At 37.5% G+C, this 21,781-nt stretch overlaps 1 protein-coding gene across 4 annotated transcripts; it reads right to left on the reverse strand.

The window, feature by feature from the left end:
• Positions 1-15,566: 15,566 nt before the first annotated feature.
• LOC116246968 (nucleobase-ascorbate transporter 1-like) lies at positions 15,567-20,522 on the reverse strand. Of its 4 annotated transcripts, none has more exons than XM_031618899.2 (14): positions 20,402-20,522; positions 18,548-18,645; positions 18,286-18,462; positions 18,108-18,208; positions 17,937-18,012; positions 17,789-17,848; positions 17,520-17,707; positions 17,258-17,354; positions 17,078-17,164; positions 16,670-16,728; positions 16,495-16,586; positions 16,336-16,413; positions 15,958-16,118; positions 15,567-15,878 (listed from the first exon to the last, which is right to left on the reverse strand). In XM_031618899.2, the coding sequence occupies exons 2-14, from the start codon at positions 18,605-18,607 to the stop codon at positions 15,666-15,668; spliced, it is 1,449 nt and encodes a 482-aa protein (XP_031474759.1). In that variant the 5' UTR covers positions 18,608-18,645; positions 20,402-20,522; the 3' UTR covers positions 15,567-15,665. The 4 variants fall into 4 exon arrangements, with proteins under 4 accessions (XP_031474759.1, XP_049931739.1, XP_031474758.1 ...); XM_050075782.1 differs by lacking the exon at positions 20,402-20,522 and adding an exon at positions 19,401-19,848; XM_031618898.2 differs by lacking the exons at positions 17,078-17,164; positions 20,402-20,522 and adding an exon at positions 19,401-19,848.
• Positions 20,523-21,781: the final 1,259 nt, after the last annotated feature.

Below are 21,781 nucleotides of genomic sequence, written 5' to 3' on the forward strand. Positions count from 1 at the left end.
GAAAATTAATCACAAATAAATATATTTAATATGAAACAGTTGTTGAACTCATAAAAAGGTTTTATTTATCAAATTATCAATTATTCATTTAATCAATCAACTAAATTATTTTTTATAATCATATAATATGTTCAAAAGTCTTACGTATTTGACATATAACACATAATTCACAAATTTAAAAACAAAAGTTTTAACCAGTAGGAAAACAACAAATTATTTGATTTAATAAACTATCTTATATATCATTAACCCAATGAAATTAGAAAAATCAATTAAATTATGTCTTTCTTAAATAAGAAATACTATGGGTCACTTAATTTAATAATTCTTAACAAGTAATTATCATTAAATAATAGTTTATTCTATCAAAATATGTTATTATTTAAAAATAAAGAAATCAATGTTTAAAAAAAATATACAAATCATACCAAAAAAATTCTATAAAAAAATATGTTTTATAATAAATAGAAATCTTAAACGCATTATGATATTCATTTTAAGTTGAAAGCATCTTCGATGTGCATAATCTCAAATAAATATGTTTAATATAAAAAAACTGCTAAACTCATAAAAAAATATTTATCGAATCCTCAATTTACTTATTTAATCAATCAAATAAATGATTTTGTATAATCATATAATTCATTCAAAAATCTTGGGTATTTGATATATAACACATAATTCATAAACATGAAAACAAAAGTCTTTAACTTGTAGGAAAACAATAAACTTGTATACAATTTTATATAAAAAAAAAAACTATTATATTAAAGGTAAAAGCACTAACAAATTATTTGATATATCATTGAACACTCTTTTTACGGTAACTCAATGAAATAAGAAAAAATCATTAAATAATATATTTTTAATGAAAAATAATATAAGTCACCTGATTTAACAATTATTACGAAGAAAATATGAAAGTCAAATATACTAGTAAAAAAAAAAGAATTAGGTAGGTGCAGACTCTTAAATGTTTGACCCACTAAGAATGATCTTAACTGTTGATTTCGCTCATAAAAATAAAGAAAAAAAAAGTATTTTATTCTTTTACTATTAATTGAGATGCTTCCATCATCATTTTTTCTCAATTATCAACATTGACAAAATCAACTTCATGTCCCAACTACTGAGACAGAACTCAAAATGTCATTTATAATGAGTACAACACCTCATAAAAAATGTTTTGAAAGAATTGCATATGTGAAAATATGGTTTTTTAATTAGTTTTAAATAATTAGTTCGATGTTTAGATGACACACTTAAACTCATTTCTTTAAATACATTAGAATAAGGATTGATTAAGGAATTTTTATTGCAAAAGTCAAACTATAGTTTTAAAATTTTAAGTGAAGCAAAAACATAATTTTTTATTTTTTTTAATATACGATAAACTTACGAGTTGTTTTTTGTTGCAAGAGTCAAACTATAGTTTTAAAATTTTAAATAAAGCCAAAACATAATTTTTTAATTTTTTCTATATACGATAAACTTACCAATAGTTGTTTCATATTAAATATATTTATTTGTGATTAATTTTCATAATTTTTAAAATACTAATTTTATCGAAATTTTTTTATCCAAGTTTTTTTATTATTTTTAATTAAATAAATACATTATTTTAGATATCCTATTTAGTTGATGCCTTAACTATAATAGTTTGCTTGTTTACACAAAAATGTTTAATTAAATATAATATGAATTGTTAATTAATTAATTTTATGTGACATAGTTTTAAATACTTTAAGTTAATAGTTTTAAATACTTTAAGTTAAATGATGTATATGGTAACTATTTGACTATTATTATATGCAACTTCATAAAAGTCATTACCTCTTAATTAGATTATTCATTCATATACCATTTATATTCTTTTTAAGTTATAATTTAAAGTTGGTGCATTTGGCTAAATCTTTTATCCAACCATTGATAGGTCACAAGTTCAAAACGTGGGAACACCAACTCAACAAGCTCAGGTTCAGATTCAGATATAACTTAAAAATTGGATTCGGATCAGATTCAGATATAACTTAAAATTTGGATACGGATCGTATTCGGATATAATTTAAAAGTTGGATTCAGATCGGATTCGGATATAACTTTAAAATCGGATTCGGATCGGATTCAAATATAACTAATCGGATTCAGATGTAGATCGAATTCAGATACGGTATAAATTTCTTCTCATCCGAATTCGAATCCTCATCCGAATCCGAATATATGAATATCCGAAAAATCGGATATGATAAAAGATAAATCTGATCAGTTGACATCCCTAGTGTTGGCTATTAGCGAATTAGGTGGAAACTTCACGGCCCACTGTTTGCTGGGGATTTTGCTCACATTATCTTTTTGGGATTTTGTTTCTCTCTCTTGGTTGGTAGATCCAAGGTTTAGCTTGTTCCAATGCCTCGTCGTGTATGTTTGTTTCTATATGTTGATCGATGGTTTTGTTCCAAATTGTATTGCTTCAGTTTTCAACCTATTAGTTTTTAATGTATATGAGGAAGGATAGGCTGCGAGTCCTGCTATGGTTGTAAATTGTGATTCTGACTGCTTTTTATTTTCCATGGTTCGTGGCTTTATGTTCACAGGTGCTCGCCGCAGTCCCTTTTTACCATTTCTACGTGGCCAAACTTCGTTTTTATTTACATTTGGACATTATCTTTTCTTGATAGATGAATGGCCATTACCGCAGAGTGCCCCCGACAAATCGGTTGAGAGGATCACTCCCTTAAATTTATTCAAGGAATCAAAAAATGAACAAAGAATATCTTGGACTGTTTTATGGAGTAGATCATTCACAACAACAGTGCAAATCAATTCTACCTTGCAAAACTTGAGCTGCCTTGATTACAATCAACCAGAACAAAAACCTTCCCCACAAAATTTTGATCCCTGAGACTATGAGGAACTTGATTGATCTCTTTCACGTATGAATTTCTACATCCCACTAGAGCTGCCAAAATACCCACCACTCGATGGAATCAATGTAAACTTCACAGACTTCCAATTAAAACTTCTTTTGCATTCCAACTTATGTTGGCTGGGACACCGCAGACACCAGCATAGGATGTGCTTCATCACGTTTCTTCACCCAATAGCCGACTTTCCGAGAATCTCCAAACCATCTGCAAACAAAGTGGATAACCAAATCGAACCCATCAAATGGCCATGGGTCAGGACGAATTCCATAATCCAGCCATACCAAGGTCTTATGTTTATTTGCCATTCCCCAATTTGAGTTCATTATACTATGTTTTAACATCTTCCCGTAGAGCTTGAAATTGGAAGAATTTCAGCATTGCCTCCCCATCATAAACTCTTCTATTTCTCAACATCCACATCTTCCAAACCATCATAGGAAAACATAAGTGTCAACCCCTTCTCGCCCATTTGGATTTAAACTGTGTCATTTCGAGAGCTAGGGAGGAAGAAGAGGGAGAATAAAAGTCCTATTCACGATAACCCTAATTTCATGTTAAAAGAGATTACGGTAGAGAAATCAAATTACAAGAATAGTCCAACACAAACATAAAAAGTATTGAAGAAGGCCTATACTAACCATAATAAAAGAATAAGAACATTATTAACTTCTAGAAATTGCAAATAACCACCTAAACATATCTTCCAACACTCCTCCTCAAGCTTGGAGCACAAATATATATCATGCTCAACTTGTTATAACATCTAATAAAATCTCCAATTGAAACATGTTTGGTAAACATATCTGCAACTTGCCCTTTTGAAGCAGCAAGAATGGTGGACGCGAGCACAAGATTACAAATGTACAATCTACTTCAATATGTTTTGTCTTTTCATGAATAGATTGTTAACAGTATAGTATGTGTAGCCACCTTAGTATCACACATCATCTCCATTGGTAATTTTACTTGAATACCAAGACTATCCAACACAGATCTTATCCATGTCATGTTTGCAACATTTTGAGCCATAGCTCGATTTTCTAACTCTACACTAGACCTGGCCACTACTGTTTGCTTCTTACTCCTCAATGACATAAGATTGCTCCCAAGAAATACACAAAATTCAATAGTAAATTTCCTATCATCAACTCAACCTGCATTGTCAGCATCAAAGGATGCTTTTATATTTAGAGAAGATCCCTTCTGAAATAAGAAGCCCTTCCCTGGAGTTGACTTTAGAAACTTCAACATCATCAAGGCTACTTCCGAGCGAACTATCCTAGGCTTGTCCATAAACTGGCTAAGCTTCCCAATGACCAAGGATATATCCGGTCTAGTAACAGTCACATATAGAAGCTTTCCAAAAAACAACTTGTACGATGTCCTGTTTATAGGCTCTGATTCATCACCATGAAGGTGAATTTTGAAATTCATTGGGATGTTTGCAAGTTTTACTCCAAACATGCCTGCCTATCTCTTGTAATAAATCAAGTACAGTACTCCAAACATGCCTGCCTATCTCTTGTAATAAATCAAGTACAGAATTTCTTTGAGAATGAACAACTCATTGTCTGATCTTGGACACTTTAAGAGGACCAAGGTCTTTGGTAACAAAGTGGTTTTGTAGATACTTCTTGGTTTCTGGAATCTTTTGTTCCTTGTCACTTGTCAAAGTGATACAATCCACATGCACAACCATTGCTACAATACTTCTTTCACTCTTCTTAATGAACAAAGAGTGATCATAGGGAGATAGTTGAAAACCACAACTAGTCATCGGGAGTTTGTGGAACCAAGCTTGTGCACTTTGTTTGAGACCATAGATCATCTTTTTCAATAAGCATATTTTGGAACATTCTTATGTCACTCAAAGCTAGGAGGTTATTACATATATACTGTCTCAGAAAGATCCCCATAGAGAAAAACATTTTTAACATCAAGCTAATATAAGTTCCATCCAGGATAAACAACTGCAAAGATAACCAAACAAATAGTTCATAATCGAGCAACAAGGGAAAGGGTCTCAAAGAAGTCAATACCATATGTTTGGGTGATAACCAAACAAATAGATCCTAATCGAACAACAAGGGAAAAGGTCTCAAAGAAGTCAATACCATATGTTTAGGTGTGTAACAACCTGACCCACTCCTAGGCTCGGGCCCCTGGTTCAGTGGATCCCAACCCGCCCCCTAACAGTTTTAGTTTCAACCCCAAAAGGGTTAGCAACCAGGACTGCTAGGGGACGGGTTGGGATCCGCCGAACCAGGGGCCCGAGCCCAGGAGTGGGTCGGGTCGTTACAGTAGTATCAGAGCCGGTTCAACATTTGGACCTAGGGTCCCATGCCGTGCGTGCCTTAAGGGGGGTGGATTGTAAAAGTTTAGTCATGTATCGAAGATTGTGAGGAATCTTCAATGGCTTATAAAGGGAGACCATTAATGAGATGATTGTCTTGGTTCCTAACCTTTTTATGGTTGGAGCCGAAATTGCTAAGGGACGGGTTGGGATCCGTCGAACCAGGGGCTCGAGCCTAGGAGTGGGTCGGGTTGTTACAAGGTGTACCCTTTGACAACTAGTTGTGCCTTGTACTTTTCCACTAATATGTTTGAGTGATATTTAATGGTCAATACCTACTTGGAGCTGACTATATTTGTATATGAAGGAGGATGAACATGATCCCAAGTTCCTTGAGATACCAATGCCTTCATATCTTCTTCTATAGCCTTTTGCCAGTTGCACATGTTTGCCAAGTTTATTAGTAGCAACAAACTTGGAAATCAGGTAATGGTATACTATTGTTTCCCTTTCCTCAAAACAATGGATAAATCATCATTAATTATAAGATCACCAACTACATAGGGAACATCATAAGGAGTCTCAAAGTTAACAAACATAGTTAGAGGGAACATCATTAGGAGTCTCAAAGTTAACAAACATACTTACCTTTTGAGAAAGAAACAATGGACAATCATGAGAGGTGGTGTCACAATGTATATATACAGGAGGTGGATCATGGAATTGAGAGACATCATTGCCAGTATGAGAGGACAAAATTGGAATAGACTCCAAAGAAACCGGAGGAACAAGCAAATGAAGAGATGGTACCTCAGTATTTTGAGAAGGAGCACGACTAGGGAAGTATGTTTGAGACTCGAAAAAAGTAACATCCACACTTATATATTGTTTCTTGGTGAGGGGATCATAGCACTGGTACTCTTTTTTATTTCTTGGGTATCCTAAAAAGATACATTTGATAGTTTGGGCTAAAAGTTTGTCACTTCCTAAACCAAGAATATGCATAAAACATGAGCACCTAAATACTTTGAGGTAAAGCAAAGAGAGGTTTTTGTAGAAATAGGACTTGTATAGGGATTTTATTCTCAATAGACGACGAGGGCATTCGGTTAATGAGATAACAAGTAGCCAGCATAGCATCCCCCAAGCAAGTTCATTTGGAGTATAATGGTACAAGCAACATCTAAAAGGTGCCGATGCTTTCGTTCGTCAACTTCATTTTGTTGTGAGGTATGGTGAGTATATTGAGGAAAAATGCCATGATCTTTGTAGAATTGAAGTAAATGTGCAGATTTAAACTCATGAGCATTATCAGCATAAACAGTTTTGATTAAAACCTCAAACTGAGTCGTTTTTTTCAATAATGAAAGATTTGAGAATACACAACACCACTGACCTTTCTTTTAAAAGAAAGACCCAAGACATTCCAGAAAAATCATCAACAATGACAAGATAATATTTGAATAAAAACAAACTTGAGACCTGACTAGACCCCCAAACATCTACATGAATGAGCTTAAAAGGCCTTTGCCTTGATAGGCTCTTACTTGAAGGAAAAGAACTGTGATGATGCTTTTCCAGTTGACAAGCTTCACATTAGAAGATAGTTGAAGAAGGAATCTGTGGACACAATTGATGAAGTTTATTGAAAAGTGGGTGACCCAGCCTGAAGTCCAACTGAAACCAACATGAATCTGACTCAACGGATGAGGAAGATACTCTATCTAGAGTAGCAAGATAGTAAATGCCTCCCTCTTCATGGCCTCCACCAATCTTCTTCCTAGTTAGTAAGTCTTGAAAAACACAAGAGTCATGATAAAAAATCACACGACAATTTAGTTCCTTTATAAGTTGGCTCATAGACAATAGGTTCTTAGAAAAATTTGGGGTGTGTAACACCCTCTAAATGTGTAGGTCAGGAGACAAGTGAATATCTCCTTGTCCCTCAATTGGAGACAACCTCTCATCCGCAAGACTCACATTCGAGAAGGAGAATAAGAGTACAAATTAGTAAAACTTGAAGAATTGCCACAAAAAATTTTGAATGCACCAGAATTAACCATCCAAACTTTACTGGGAAGGCAGAGTTGGAGACCGCAGTAAATGCAGAAGCTGACATGGAAGAGTCTTTTGTGCAAGGAGCTATTCATACTCAGCACGACTCATCATAATTATTTCAACCAAGCTCTCAGGAATTGACCTAAACAACCTTGGCCACAGGCTTATTTGATTGTGTAGTAGACGAAGGGGATAAAGTCAAAGTAGGAGGTCAACAGCGTTTGTCCCAACACCTGTTTTTCAGATGCCCTGATTTGCAACAAATAGTGCATTAGAGTCGGCCTCGACCTCCAAAATCTCTGCCACCTCCCCTTCTACGGGTAGAGAAGAATGATCCACGTTGACGACCCCCTGAAACAGCCAAAGCAAAAATGGAGGAATCAATAGACTTCTGAGACAAGGAAACCACGAGGCAACTCAACTGGTTATAAGATTCATCCAAATCAGGTATTTTTGAGCCAGTCATCATCTATGCATTTGCCATAGAGTAATATGGAGACAGCCCTATAAGAAACCATGCAACTTCTCATACAATGGCTTAACTGCAGAAAAATACTGGGTTAAGTGATGATCACCTTGTTGAAGCTTGAAGTTTTCTTATCCCACCTATGAGATTCGGCTCACATTCTTCTCCTAGGAGTATGTTTTTAGTAGAGACTCCCACATGCACGTAGCAGCCCTGTAATAACAAAGTTCACTAGCAATATGGGGCTGGGCACTATTAATAATTTAACTTCTATGTGGTATACTTCCCAGTTCTATGTGCAGGTTCATCTTCTTCAATAATATGATCTTTATTGTACCCTCCACAAACATCAAGAAAGTACGAGACCATATTTTATAATTAGAGCCATCAAGCTTAAGTATCGACTCATTGGAAAAGGGATTCAAAAAGGCCTTGTATTCGGCCCCTTGATCATTATTTTTATTTGTAGCCATTAGAACTACACAACTGAACGTAAATAGACAACTATAAGATGTCCCAAATCACCACCAATACAAAGAATTTAATTCTGATTGAAGTATAGCCCAAGAAACCTATTAGAAATCAGCAATGTAGAAATTAACAAATCCTACTGAAAATAATCTATGTTAGTGGCTAGCATTAAAGACAAAATTTTTATACCAACGCAACATCCAATATCCATGAGAGAAGAAATAAAAAAATATATCACATCACCAGCATACAGATTTCATATCAGCTCCTCCAAACGAAGAGATGCATACCAATAGACACCAGAAAGGAACATAAATAATGACGACAACTTCAACTATGGAATCTTGCAATCCGAACAAACTTAATATATTTTTTCTTCAGCCTTGAAGATGAAAGACCAGCAGGACATACAACGATTGGCTCTAGCTGGCTTGAATACTATGGTGATTTGTTTATCAGATTGGTACAACAACAATCATTTGATGATAGGCTTGGTCCGCAAGAGTCGAAGTCATAAAACGACTTCAACAACTACTGACTTGCATGTTATTCATGGTCTCATGGTGCAGCCTCCATGACGTCAACTCCATTATCATTCAACAGCAACCAAGATCCTTGAGCATGGGAGCTTAGAGGCCATTCAACAAGAAGATCAACAAAACTCCACCATCGACTTCAACAGCATATCGACCTAGGGTTTTAGAAAACCCTATGTCGTATTAGGTAACCACAAACCAAAATGGCATACCTCTCAAATGCATCAGATGTTGAGAAACGAAATAGGAAGAGAACTCAACATCATAGAGGAGATTTCGATGTCAAGAGGCTCACAAGACTTCACCACTCGGATACCATGTCATTTAGAGAGTTAGGGAGGAAAAAGGAGGAGAGAACGTGAGGAAGAGAGAGAGAGTAAAAAAATCTATTCATGATAACCCTAATCTCATGTTAAAAGACATGACAATAGAGAGAACAATATGGAAACAGTCCAACACAAAAAAAGAAATATTCAAGAAGACCCAGACTAGTTATAATAAAAGAAAATGACATTATTAACTTCTAGAAATTGCACCTAAACACCCAAACTTATCTTCCAGCAAACTGTATGTGCCACCACCAGTCCCTAAACTCACCCAAATAAAGTTTGAACTTTACCATTACATTGAATTTGTCCCCAATGAATCTCCAAAATGATCTTGCATTGGAGCACTGCATGAAGGCATGAACAATTGATTCCTTCCCTTTTTGACCAAGAGGACATCAATTAGCAAAGGGAACTCCAAACTTCTTTACCAATCTTGGTAAGAGTTATGTCTTTCATATCAATATACAGAGTTCACTTTGCCCATTCCACCTCCTCATTTCTCCAGACCCTGACTCCCCTCTTTTTCTCTAGAATTCTTCATTCTAATATGATCATATATTTCCACTCAATTCAGATTGCACTCATCCGACTCAGCCCAAACCATAAAGTCCTTGTTTGTATCCAGGCCGACGCTCTTGAAGGCCAAAGGGACCCAAGGACCCCACAATCTTCCCTCATCCCATGCATTTTTTGAGTGAACCACTTCTTCTAACTTTTAATTAATAGTCCACATTCATGAGGGGATGCACACATTGTAAAATATAGCACAAGAATCCCATCCCCATTGTCCAGAGTTCAGACCAGACGTTTATCTCTTTCCCATCACCTACTGTCCAAGAAACAAGGTCAGATACTTATTTCCATCCCCACATAAGCCCCTTCCAACTCCAAGAGGAATGACTTTGGTTAATCTTCAAGCCAGCCATCATTTCAAATTGATCAAAAACTGTGTTCACACACCTCAAAGACCTACTATCCGTGGAGCTCAACAAGATCACATCATCAGCAAAGAAAATACCAGAAAGTCAATTTATTCCCCTTCCAATTTTCAGAACTGTAAGATTCCCATGATCGATTTCCAATCACAGCCTTCTTGGTAGAATTTCCATTATAACCAGGAACAGAAGAAGAGACAGCGGGTCACCTTGACGGAGGCCCCTATGACTATCAGAGTACTCCCCCTCGCAACACAACCATTGAAAACAAAAGCAAACAATGCATTTCATTACCTATGCAACCCAAGTCTCACAAAAACAAATATACCTCTTCGATTTTTCCAGGAACAACCAATTTACACTATCACAGGCCCAACCCATAGAAAATAGTTTTACTTCGACTATTTTTCAAGTTGCTCACAATCTCATGGACCAGCAAAACACGATCTTGGATGAGCCGGCCCGGAAAAAAAAATCCCCCTGCCCTTCCCCAATAATTTTGATCAGGACTTAATTCTCTCCGCCATTACTTTGGTTATTATTTTATAGTTGCACAACGCAATAGGGCGGTAGCCTGAAATATTCATTGCACCATGGAATTTAGGTAACGTTTGATGCACAGGCCGGTAGGTCCGACTTTTTGGCCGGGGAGGGATTTTTTCCAAATTCAATGAAAAACAAAACGGTAAAATTCCCATAAAGCAGGAGAAATCCGTACACGAGGACCAGCACATAATTCCTCCCAGAGATCACTTTCAGGCCAGATTTCATTGAAAAAGTCAGCAGAAAGTTCTTAACAAGCATCAAGGATTGCTTGAGCTTCTTCCACCCCCTGTGCCTCTTACCTCCATTACAGCGACCTTCTTCTTAGATCTTTCATTATTCACAATGGAATGGAAAAGTATGGTATTTTTATCTGATGCTTTCAGCAATTGCATTCTGCTAAGTTGTTTCCAGAAAAGTTCTTCTTCAGGCCCATACCGCATAGTGGTAAATGATAAAGAGATTGGAACATGGAAATTGTTTTCTCTTCCTCCGCAGGCCCTTGAGAAAGTAGCCATGATTTTCCATTTTCCTGTAAGAGTTGGGGGCATTAAGTTCTTGGAAGGAGGGTGTCCTCCTTTGATTTTCTTGCCTTAGATTAGTGGAATCATCTATGGTTTGTTTTTTGTTATGTTTCCCAGTTCGTCGAATGGCATTTCAGGCCGATCCTTTTAGTTTTACCACAGGCATTTTACTGCCCCTTCGTGAATTGTTTTGCTATGCGGTGGGCAGAGCCTGAGGGGTTGACTGTAGTTTCAAAATTTTTACTGGGACGAACCGAAATACAGTTTTTCAAAATTTTTATATAAGTTAAACTAAAAACTTTTATATAAGTTAAACTAAAATTTTTAAATTTTATAAGCAAATTTTTTATTTATTTAAAATCCGAGGAGGGGCCATGGCCCCTGCCCGCTCCCTTTGCCTCCCCCCCTGCCCAGTATTGAGGGCTGTTCAGCGCACCGTGGAAGGTGAGTTGTTATGCAGGAATGAGTTGCAGACTTGCAGTGAATTTCAAAGGCAAGATTTTTATCATCCGTGATGTAGGAGATGGAGAGTGAGTTGCATGCACAACGGTGGTTTGCACAACAGATATGTACCAAAAAAAAATTGAAGATTTAAAAAAATGTCTTTTTTTGTTTTACTTTTAATTTTTTCACCACCTTTTTAATTTTTTGTTCTTCTATGCAACTCCTCGTTTTACTAATGAACGTATGCTGGTTATTATACCATCTGATGCATAATTTTTATGTACATTGTTTGGCGCATATCATAGTTGGCAAATTCATGACTCAGAATCGGATCAGCTGATGACGAGTCACGGGGTCAATGAGTTGACTTGTCGTCCACTCGGTCGAATTTTAACACATCCTAAATCAAGCAAGTCAAGATGAGTCAAGGGGTGAGGTGGGCCAACCTCAACTCGTGGTTGGGTTTTCTAGCTATCTGAGTTGACTTGGGTGATTCTCGAGCCAACTCGGTGAGTCGGCCAACTATGGTGGTAGGTGTAACAATTAATGTCAGATGTTGAGTGGCTTACTAGCTGTGGTGGGTGTAAGAATTACCCTCCAATGTTGAATCGCCTCTTTGTTCATCCCCCAAAAGTGAGCCATCATTTGTTACTCAACCAAAAGTTAGACGGTGACTTTTGTTGTTTCTTTAGGAGCCGTTTGATGCACAGAAAAAATCTTGCATCGGGGGGGAATTTACCCCGGTGAGTGGTATGTGCATCAAACGCCGCAAAACTTCACCTACAAAATGTGTACGATGACGGTAAAATTCACCTGCAAAAAAGTCCGACCTCAGAGCTCGTATTTTTTACTGCAGATTTTTTGAGAGCCATTAGGGCTCTCAAAAAAATCTTGTTTTCTCTCCTCTTTCCCCTCTGTCGCCTCTTCCCCTCTCCTCTCTTGGTCTCTCGTTCTTCTCTTCTCTCGCTCTCTCCTTCCTCTCCTCTCTTGCTCTCTTGCTCTGTCGTTCCTCTCTTCTCTGGCTCTCTCTTTCTTCACACGCATGCCTTCAGGCACCATCTTCAACAGGAAATTTCTGTTCTTCCCTCTTGGCTGCTCCTTTACTCAGGTTTATCGGTATATGGCGATTTCTCATTTTGGAAGATCTTCCAATCAGTTTCCACGTGAAATTGGAGAACAAAAAAAAAAACAACTACAACGGTCTTGAAAAAAGTCTCTCATATATTTTACTATATGCATCAAACATGGTTAATTTTAACCTGCAAAAAACTATCATGTGTATCAAATAGGATTAATTTTACCATGCAAAAAACTACCATGTCATCAAACAAGACTTCATATTGGAAGAGGAAAAAATTTCATCCCGTATCTTTTTCCAGCATTTTTTTTTCATAGTGAATTTACCACTTCCTTGTCATCAAATGGGGCCTTAAAGTTATATAGAATCTAACTTAAAAGAAGTCGAAGTCACTCTTTTGTCAGTCTTGAAAAGACTTGTGGAGAAACTTTGCAATATTGGTACTAAAGACATAAAATCTAAGTCAGATCGGTATTTTAATATGGTTCACGTGCCTGTGTAGCTTAATTTTAAACTTCCGTACTTTGTAGATTGAACTGATCTGCTTAATTTTACTTTCTTTAGATTTTTTTTACTCAGTTTTTATTTTGTTTTGACAGTTATTGTTCATTAACATGTAATGTTTTTATTTAAATCACTTGCTTATTTAAATGTTGCTTTCATTTTGTGTTTTTTTTTATGCTATTTTGCATAGATATATGCATATATGTATCCAGTGGTACCCCTTTATTTGTATTTCCTAAAGTTCATGTAACTCTACAAGGATGGATGTGGGAATGTTGCAGGTTAACCTGAGAGAACTAGGAATTATGACACGAATGGCAGAAACACCAACGAATCCAGCTGGGCAAAAACCATGCCTTCCATCAATGCATTTTGTCAACAATCTTTACACCTATAGAGTGTTCCACCATTGTAGTAAGAGAAACGAAAGATAAATAACAGTGCAAGCTAAATAGTAAAAATGTTATGTAATATTCGGAGAAAATCATGCCCAACCAACAATTTGGTCATACTAAACAAATACACTGGCCAACTAAAATAACGCAGTATGTGTGGTGTTTGGGTTTAAAATCATACCCAATCAACAATACGAATTCCTCGGCCTGATGGTTGATCGATAATATGCATTTTGCCAGAAAATAAGTTCTAGCAGCACAACTCCAAAACTATATACATCGCTCTTCTTATTTGGAAATTTGAATGGCAAATGAAGGCAATCCAGGCCTTGCTTCATGGTAATCACAAAATTTGTAAATGTGAGGGCCACACTAGGTGAAATTCTTATCTCGGCCACCAGAAGCCTTCGTAAAAGAACAGGGGAAGATGGTGAAAACACATTCTTGGCGAGAGTCCGGTCAGCAATGGCAGCGGCTCCGGCGGGGAGAGAGAGAGGGGGTGGGTTTGATCGGAGAGGGGGAGAAAGCGTCCCAGTTATTTGTCGAACTTTTGCTTTCTTTCAAATTTTAGTGACATGATATGACGAGTGTTGCACTCAGACTCACCCAATCACATAAATAAGGCGCTATCACTAATTGTCGTCTCCTTTTAAATTAACTAGCGAGTGAAAAGTGTCCAGGTAACGGCAACCCCTCTTCCCCTCCCTCATCCCCTAAGGATGTCATCCTATTTAAATCAGATATCCCGTTCTGAAAAAAAATGGATATGAAAAAAATTTGATATCTGCTTAAGAAATTGGATCGGATTCAGATTTAACAAACAACATATACATATATATATATATATATATGTATATATATATATATATAATCTGATTGGAGTTGGATTCAGAACGGATTGTTTTAGATAAATATCCAATATCTAATGCTCTTATATTTTGAAAATCAGCTGAGTTCAGTTCAAAATTCAGATTCAGATATGAATGTAAAAGTTGGATTTGGATGAGATTCAGAACGTGAAAATCAGATTTCAAATTCGGGTATAACTTCTATTCACTCGGATCCGAATACGTGAATATCTAGAAAAACAGATATAGTTAAAAAGCATATCTAATTCAAACCCGATTCATTGACATCCCTAATTCCCTCTCCTTATCCCTGAGGTCCAAGGTTGCAATGAAGCCTAATCAGAAGTTGGTGCACCATCAATTTGGTGCTGCACTCCATCCTATATGGCTGCCTACAAGAACAAAACTGATGATGTGAGGCCTTTACACCAATCAACCTGTCCAACTACATTATGCCTCTTGTGACAAGTGATTGGCTAGTGCCGGTCTTCCGAACATTAGGTCCTTGCACTCACTGCTGCCGGTCTTCTGATAATATGTATACCTGTGGACCATGTCGGATGTGTACCCACTATCCACTCATGCATATTCTGATTGCATTCATCTAATTCAGATTTTGCTTCCAGGATTTATGGCTGCCTGGTGCATGTGAACTTTATTCATGTAGGCATGTCGAGACTTAAACATGGTTTGCACATTAAAGCAATGACAGGCTCCTGCTCTCAACAAAAGTTTACAAGTGGTTGGAGATGTTGCATGCATATTTGGCAACTCATGCCATAGTCTTCATTGAACAAATTTGCCTTCATATAGAATATTCTACTGTTAAACTATCATGCACATGGAGCCGCTGGAGAAGCAATGCTGGCCGACACAATCAGCATATCAGTTGCAGTCATTGAAGGAAGCAGTTGGAGATGGAAGTCATGAGCACATTATGTAATATGTCAGACTTTTTCAGGTTGGTTATCCATATAAAAAATGTCCAAACACAAATTTTTATCTGGAGTTGAACATATTCTGGACATGTTAGGCGTTCAAAAGAATGTGGATCTTGATTCAGAGGCAAGGTCAAGATTTTAATTGCTGCATGCATTTAATTGTTTATATTATGCTACAACAGAGAATTTCCTTCAGTCTGTTATTGTATCTAAAAACTGTATCTAGAAACTCAAAATGATTAAAGAGAAGCACTAAACAATTAGATAAGCGGATTGTAAGCAGGGATCTCTTTCATTTCAATTGACTGAACAAGATATTCAAGTAGGAGCAAGAGATTGCTTTCTGTGAACTGGGAAATCAGCCTTACAACTTTCATCCTGGTGGAAAAAACCTGTTAAGATTACATGGTAACGTATAAAATTCTTCATTCCTAGTGTCTCCTCTGAAACTTCTGAACTTTGCCCACCATGGCATTCCTCTATCTTTCTCTGACATGTCAACATCAATTGTGTTGTCCAAGAAGATAGCAACTATCGATGCGATAATTGGCGGGGAAGAGAACAGTGTGTTAAGGATGCAGTTGAACTGAAAAGATGCAAAAGTTCAGTCAGTTGTAGGTTTATTCTTTCATGTTAACGCAGCAATTAGTGACCAAGATTCTTACCCAGCTTGCCTTAGTGTGAACAGGACCGTGTCGAGTTGAAAGCCAGGTTTGGTTAAAATACTGGGGAATTGATAAGCCCAGAAACAAGGAGAGTCCAGATATGAACATATTCCTCATCGAATTCATGTTGGTAAACTGAAGGAATGACAGTCCAAGTGAAGCTGCAGAAATGAAAGGCAATGTCACTGCTGCATTAGTTTTTAGATCAATGTATTATGTCCCAACAATCTGAGATGGAGTTGCTGGATTGTGCCGTTTTCAGTTTTAAGCTTATATTGATGGTGTTCCATGTCAAGTGGGACCTCATTTCATGAAGCTCTTTCCTGTTTTAAATTTTTAATCTTCCTATTATGTTTGTTATCCTGGAATTTGGCTTACCTAGCAGACCAAATAGGACACAGTAAAGTGCGGCAAATATTGGGAAAGGTATAGATGCAAAAACTGCCCCAAATTTTCCTGCAGCGAAGAAAATTAACTGAACTCAAGAACTGGCATGTCAACATAGTATACGTGCATATGTTTTATGGTTTTATTTACCTAAGACTGAGAATAAGATCATGAATCCAGCTGACACTTGGACTACCCTGCGGCTTCCAACCCGAGATAACCCAAGAAGGCCAATATTCTCCCTGAAATCAGTTGGAGACAAGGCAAAAAGTTAATTTTCTTTGTACAATGGATTCCCTAGTCAATTTGGTAGCAATTTACATACACAGACACTGTGGAGCCAGTGAAGGATCCAAATAGCCCATCAAGCAATACGCCTATGCCCTACGGAATTTTGGATGAGCATCATCAGAAACTTGTCAGAAAACAGCAAAAATTAAGCAAATAGATATCTCTGCATCAGAAAGCAACAAAACAATCACTATAAAATGTGCAAAAGAAAAGGCTATCAAACATTGCAAGAATAAGAATCACGATAAAATCATGATTACTTAAGACTTAGTTCTATTGTAAGATCCTCAAATCACAGATTATATTTGAAGCTTTGGTTTGTGAAATATCATCAGTTTCTTTGAGATAAACTAATGTCTAACCAACAGAGGTTGAGTACTAGAGAGACTATAAAATAACTCGAGGTTTCCGCACTTTCAGTGCTCAACTTAGTGCTTGCTACCTGCCAGCCTATTCCACGACTAAGAACATGTGCAGGAGGTGGAGTGGCCATGGCAAATCTTGATGCTGCAATATAAGAGCCTGTCGACTGCATGAAATTGATTAACTGAGATTGGTTCTCTGCCTTCAACAAGCAGCCTGGGTCAAGAATCAAGAACTCAAAAGTTGCTTCAAAGCTTACCTCCATCAGGGAAACCAGCACCCCAGCCATTATAGCAAAAGTATGACCTGCATTAAAAGTAGGCGCACCCCATTGTAGAGGATAAGGAAATTTGATCCTGCATATAATCATTGTTCAACATGACCATATGATCAATGTGACCACCTTTTCAAGTAATCTTGCACTTGATATGGGATAATAATTTAAATTCTGAAATGCAAGTGCATTCCCTACTGCATTTTCATGAAGTAGAAGAGTGGAGAGATTTTCTGGCCATGATTACCATGGAGCAGAGGATATCAGACGAGCTTTGTCTGTGCAACAGTGGGCTTGAGTTTTCTCCGATGCATGTCTGTACGCTCCAGCAGCAGTTAACAGTTGAGCATATGCCCATATAATGCTAATGCTTAGAAGAACACTAAACCTCTCAAACACAGGTTCATCTTTCCATGTTTTGATATTTTTCAGGCGCTGAATCAAAGGAACATCATGTCAGCTTGTCTGCAAAAGATGAGAAAGATTTCTTTCCCAAGAAGCATCTTAAGAGCATACCAGACATAAGACAATGACTGTAATAAGCATGGGTATGCCAATTTCCACACAATTGCCCACCTAGAAAAAGTAAGTCCCGATATTTTAGATTGTGAACATGTATGGAACTAGTTTTCTTCAATTTCTTGTGAGAGTATCTGTTAATTACCACTGGAAAGCCGTGATCAAGTAGGCCGAGACCAAGCAAGCAGATGACAGGAGACATGGATAATGGACTGAAATATCTGCAGAAAAATTCATATCATTAACTGATGCACGGAGCGAGGAGCATCAGAGGAGCATCATTCCAGGAATAGTTTGAAAGCAAGAATAGCAGAACTGTGAAAATATTCCCCATATCTGGCTGAACCCAAGTATTATCTGCAAGCTTGAGGCAATTATCATTGCTCCTTGGACTGCTCGAATTGTATGCAAGAACCGCTGGGAAAATTGAACAATAAACATTTCAGGTGATGTCCGACAAAAAAGGTGCTGATGAGATTGCCTTACGAACTTACAATGTTTGGATCAGGAATTCTTTGTAGTGTTGAATCCCTAATGATGGTCACGATGGGTATCACGAAAGCATATGAACCACCAAGAACTGTTGGCAGACGAGTTCCAAACAATGTTTGTAGGAGTGTTTTGATACCAGCGACGAACAATAAGGTCTGTATAATATTTGCTTTATCACTCTGGATAGTATTAATTTCTGATTAGTCCGCTGGGTTTGGGTCTTATAACCACAATGTAACAAAACAAGTTAAGATTTATGCTCACATCGTTTCCTCCCATGAGGGGGACCAGCAACGATGGCAGCATCACAGAAGTTCCTAGCATCACAATGTAATGCTGAAATGCCAGAATTATTACATGATCTGCAAACACAAAAAAAAAAAAAAAAATCTTGACGTTAATTAAGAGTGAAGTTCAAATATACCAAACTTTTATCTAGCTCATCTTTACTAGTAGGAGTGCTTACTTTCTTCAATTACCATTGTCTAACTCGTTAATTGAGTTAATGAAACATGTTTTTAGAGGAAGTGCCATCATTTCACAGTGGAAGCACGGTCTGCCTGACAGCAGGACCTGCCAGTTATTTTCTTCCCTATGCTTTTGTGTTATAAAATTAACTATGTTAATAAAGCATTACCATGCAAAATTGGTTTTGTTACTTCCATGTTGCTTAGCTGGGTGCATTTTGTTATAATGAGAAACAGAAATGACTGGGAAACAGGGTTATCTTGCTGGCAGGTTTGCAGAAGAAGAGCACCATTATCGGTCTCAAATTCTGTGGTTGCACTGCCGCACGGATGACATGGAAATGGCACAAAATACATGGACAAGACGACATATGGAGAAGGCCACAAGGGACAGAGAGAGGAATTTTGAAGGTCAACAAGGAGGTGGTCAATGTTAATGAAACAAACATTCAACATTGAAATAAGGAAAGAAAAAATGAATTCTCATGGCTGAGTGGCATGAAGTGTATGCAGGATTTGTGTGAACAAAAATACAATGGACTAGCCTGCTCTTAACTGTTTTAAATCTATAATACGGTCAGCTACAGTTCTTTCAGCATCCAGTCGTGTTCATATCAACTTCTAGCAGTGTCAAAGATTATCCTACTCACCCCATGGAGGATTTGAATCAATGCAGAATGCCAAGTCTGTTAGTTGCTCCTGTGGAGGGTGGCTTATTTCTGCCATCAGATTCTTGGACAATCTTCAAATCCGCAGCTCAATGTCTACAAACAGCATTTTTGAATCATCATGATCCTCAAACTTCTGAGAGACTGAGACTGTGGCCTTACAGATTGGTTAGCTTCCGTTGAGGGGCTGACCATGCGCACAATTTGCGACGAACACTGGATGGCAGACAGAAAGCATGGATACAGTGGAGAGACGCCTTCCTAAGCCTAGAACCGGATGGCTGAAATCAGAGAACAGTTCTGAAGGTGGAGAGAGAAAAAGAAGCCAAGAAAAGCCACTCTTTCATAAGAAAAGGTCATTTCCCTAGTGTAAAAGAGCTAGCCTTTTGTGATGCTCTCTTGTGTAAGAAGGAACAAAACTTTAGCACAGAGAGAAAGTCACAATGAAAAAGAGGAAAGTGAAGGAACCTACTAATATTCCTCTCTTTGGGCCGATGCTTAATCCAAAAATCCAATGCACCACAGAACAGAAAGGTCTTTACTCTTTACATTGTTACAAATTACAATAAAGTTATAAACTAAACAACAATAGAAATCAAACTCTGGAAATGTAAAAATTGCCAATCCTGTCTGTTATCGATAAATGAAATGTCGCATCTCCATACAAACCAGTTTAATGAATCCTGCATTAAATATGGACTTATGTCATACGATAGCCCAGACTTCGTAAGCCATAGCCTACTCCATATGGTTTCTACGTGGTAGATATGGTCCACGCGCGGAGAGAATCAATACCCATAAAAACAAGAAGTTGGTGCCATTGTTATGGAAGTTTACAGAGGCCCAAAATAAGGAACCGACCCCTCTTTCATTATCATTCAAGATGTGATTGATGTGAAGAAACGAAAGGCTATGGAGTCCTGTTTCCTGAGCAGTCTCAGAGACTAGCAATTAAACACAGAGGACGGGATTCATGTCCTTACCGAATGAAGATTGAATTAATTGTGAGAACACCTGAAACTCGTCTGCTGGCTGCAATTCAACGATAAATGCAGGTCAGAGGCTTAGAGGCTGATATGATGTTCATCTGCCGTCTTGTTCAATATTTACTTTTCCATTAAGGCCAGTGGTTGAGGAACCATAAAAGCTAGCCTTGGGGATTTCAAATTTCTCGGTTATGTTGTCGGGAACGTAACCGTTATAGAGGAAATAACCGTTAGATTTGGGTTGTATTTCGGTTATATGAAGAACTGAAAGAAGTTGGGAGGTGGATTATTGCATGTCTTTTCTGAGGGTCGCCTGTTCTTTGGCCACTCGAATCAGTCTTAGTTGGATACCATGGCTGATTTGGGTAAGATCTGGTTTGGTTTGTTTGGTCAAAGTGTGGTTCTCGTAGATGAGCCACCTTAGATGGGTTCACTGCCATCAACATGATCTTTAGCCAATCTTTGTAGCGATGTATAAATAGTTCGGATCGACTAAATACATGATAAATCTATCTCGATCCGGCCAAGAAAAACCAAACCCTAGAAGTCATATGTAAATATTTTATATCTTCATGTTATAGACAAGTTTATTTTAGGTTGATCAGTCGTCACTAACCTGATATTTAGCCACTCTCTTAGTAATTTAAAGAGTATGGATCAGGTTAATATAAGAGAAATTGGAAAACTAACAGCCGGAAGAGGCTCAAAATCATATCTAAACCATTCATATATCTACTGAAGATTGGGTCTTGCAGATGGGCTGGTGGCCATCAACCTGATGTTTTAGCCACTGTTGCCGGACGCATTGAACAGTGTGGATCGAATAAAACCTTCAGACTTGAGAGAACAGTCTGGGTGCAGCCGAAAAAATAAAGCCTGGATGAGTCATCTCAGGTTCGGGGTGAGCAGGAGGGAACTCCACTGCTCAGGTGAGAGGCGAAGCACCCTCCCTGCTGCTGGGGTCTAGAGCTGCATCCGGACTTGAGTGGACTTATATGTACTCGCTTGAAGGTAGAGCCTACTACTTTTTACGGTCAACAAGAGTAGCATCCACATAAATCAAACTAACGACTGGGCAGCTCGACCGGCTACATTACAAAAAAGAGGAAGTTTGCCAGGTAGGCGTCAAACCTACGACCTGCTGTGCCCACTGAGGTACACACGCCAGGTTGATTAGTGGTCACTAACTTGAGTTTTAGGCACTCTCTTGCCAATTTAAATAGTTAGGGTTGGGTTAATACATGAGAAATTGAACCCAGTTCAGCCAAAACAACCTCGGAATCTTAGCAAAATATTTCAATATTGGTTAACTGGGGAATTTAGTTAGTATTGTTTGGTGAAAGTAAGCAAATGAGCCATATCATGACTCTCTATACA

This window comes from Nymphaea colorata, chromosome 2 (assembly GCF_008831285.2).
Source record: "Nymphaea colorata isolate Beijing-Zhang1983 chromosome 2, ASM883128v2, whole genome shotgun sequence".
In the NCBI taxonomy this organism is placed as follows: Eukaryota; Viridiplantae; Streptophyta; class Magnoliopsida; order Nymphaeales; family Nymphaeaceae; genus Nymphaea; species Nymphaea colorata.

Excerpts from the sequence above, each read along its gene's own strand:
- LOC116246968 (XM_050075782.1), bottom strand. The coding sequence starts at position 19,476 with ATGGCAGAAATAAGCCACCCTCCACAGGAGCAACTAACAGACTTGGCA. Across the intron at positions 18,209-18,285 it reads GAATTCCTGATCCAAACATT|CGGTTCTTGCATACAATTCG; the intron begins GTAAGTTCGTAA and ends CAATTTTCCCAG. Across the intron at positions 16,414-16,494 it reads GATCTTATTCTCAGTCTTAG|GAAAATTTGGGGCAGTTTTT; the intron begins GTAAATAAAACC and ends TCTTCGCTGCAG.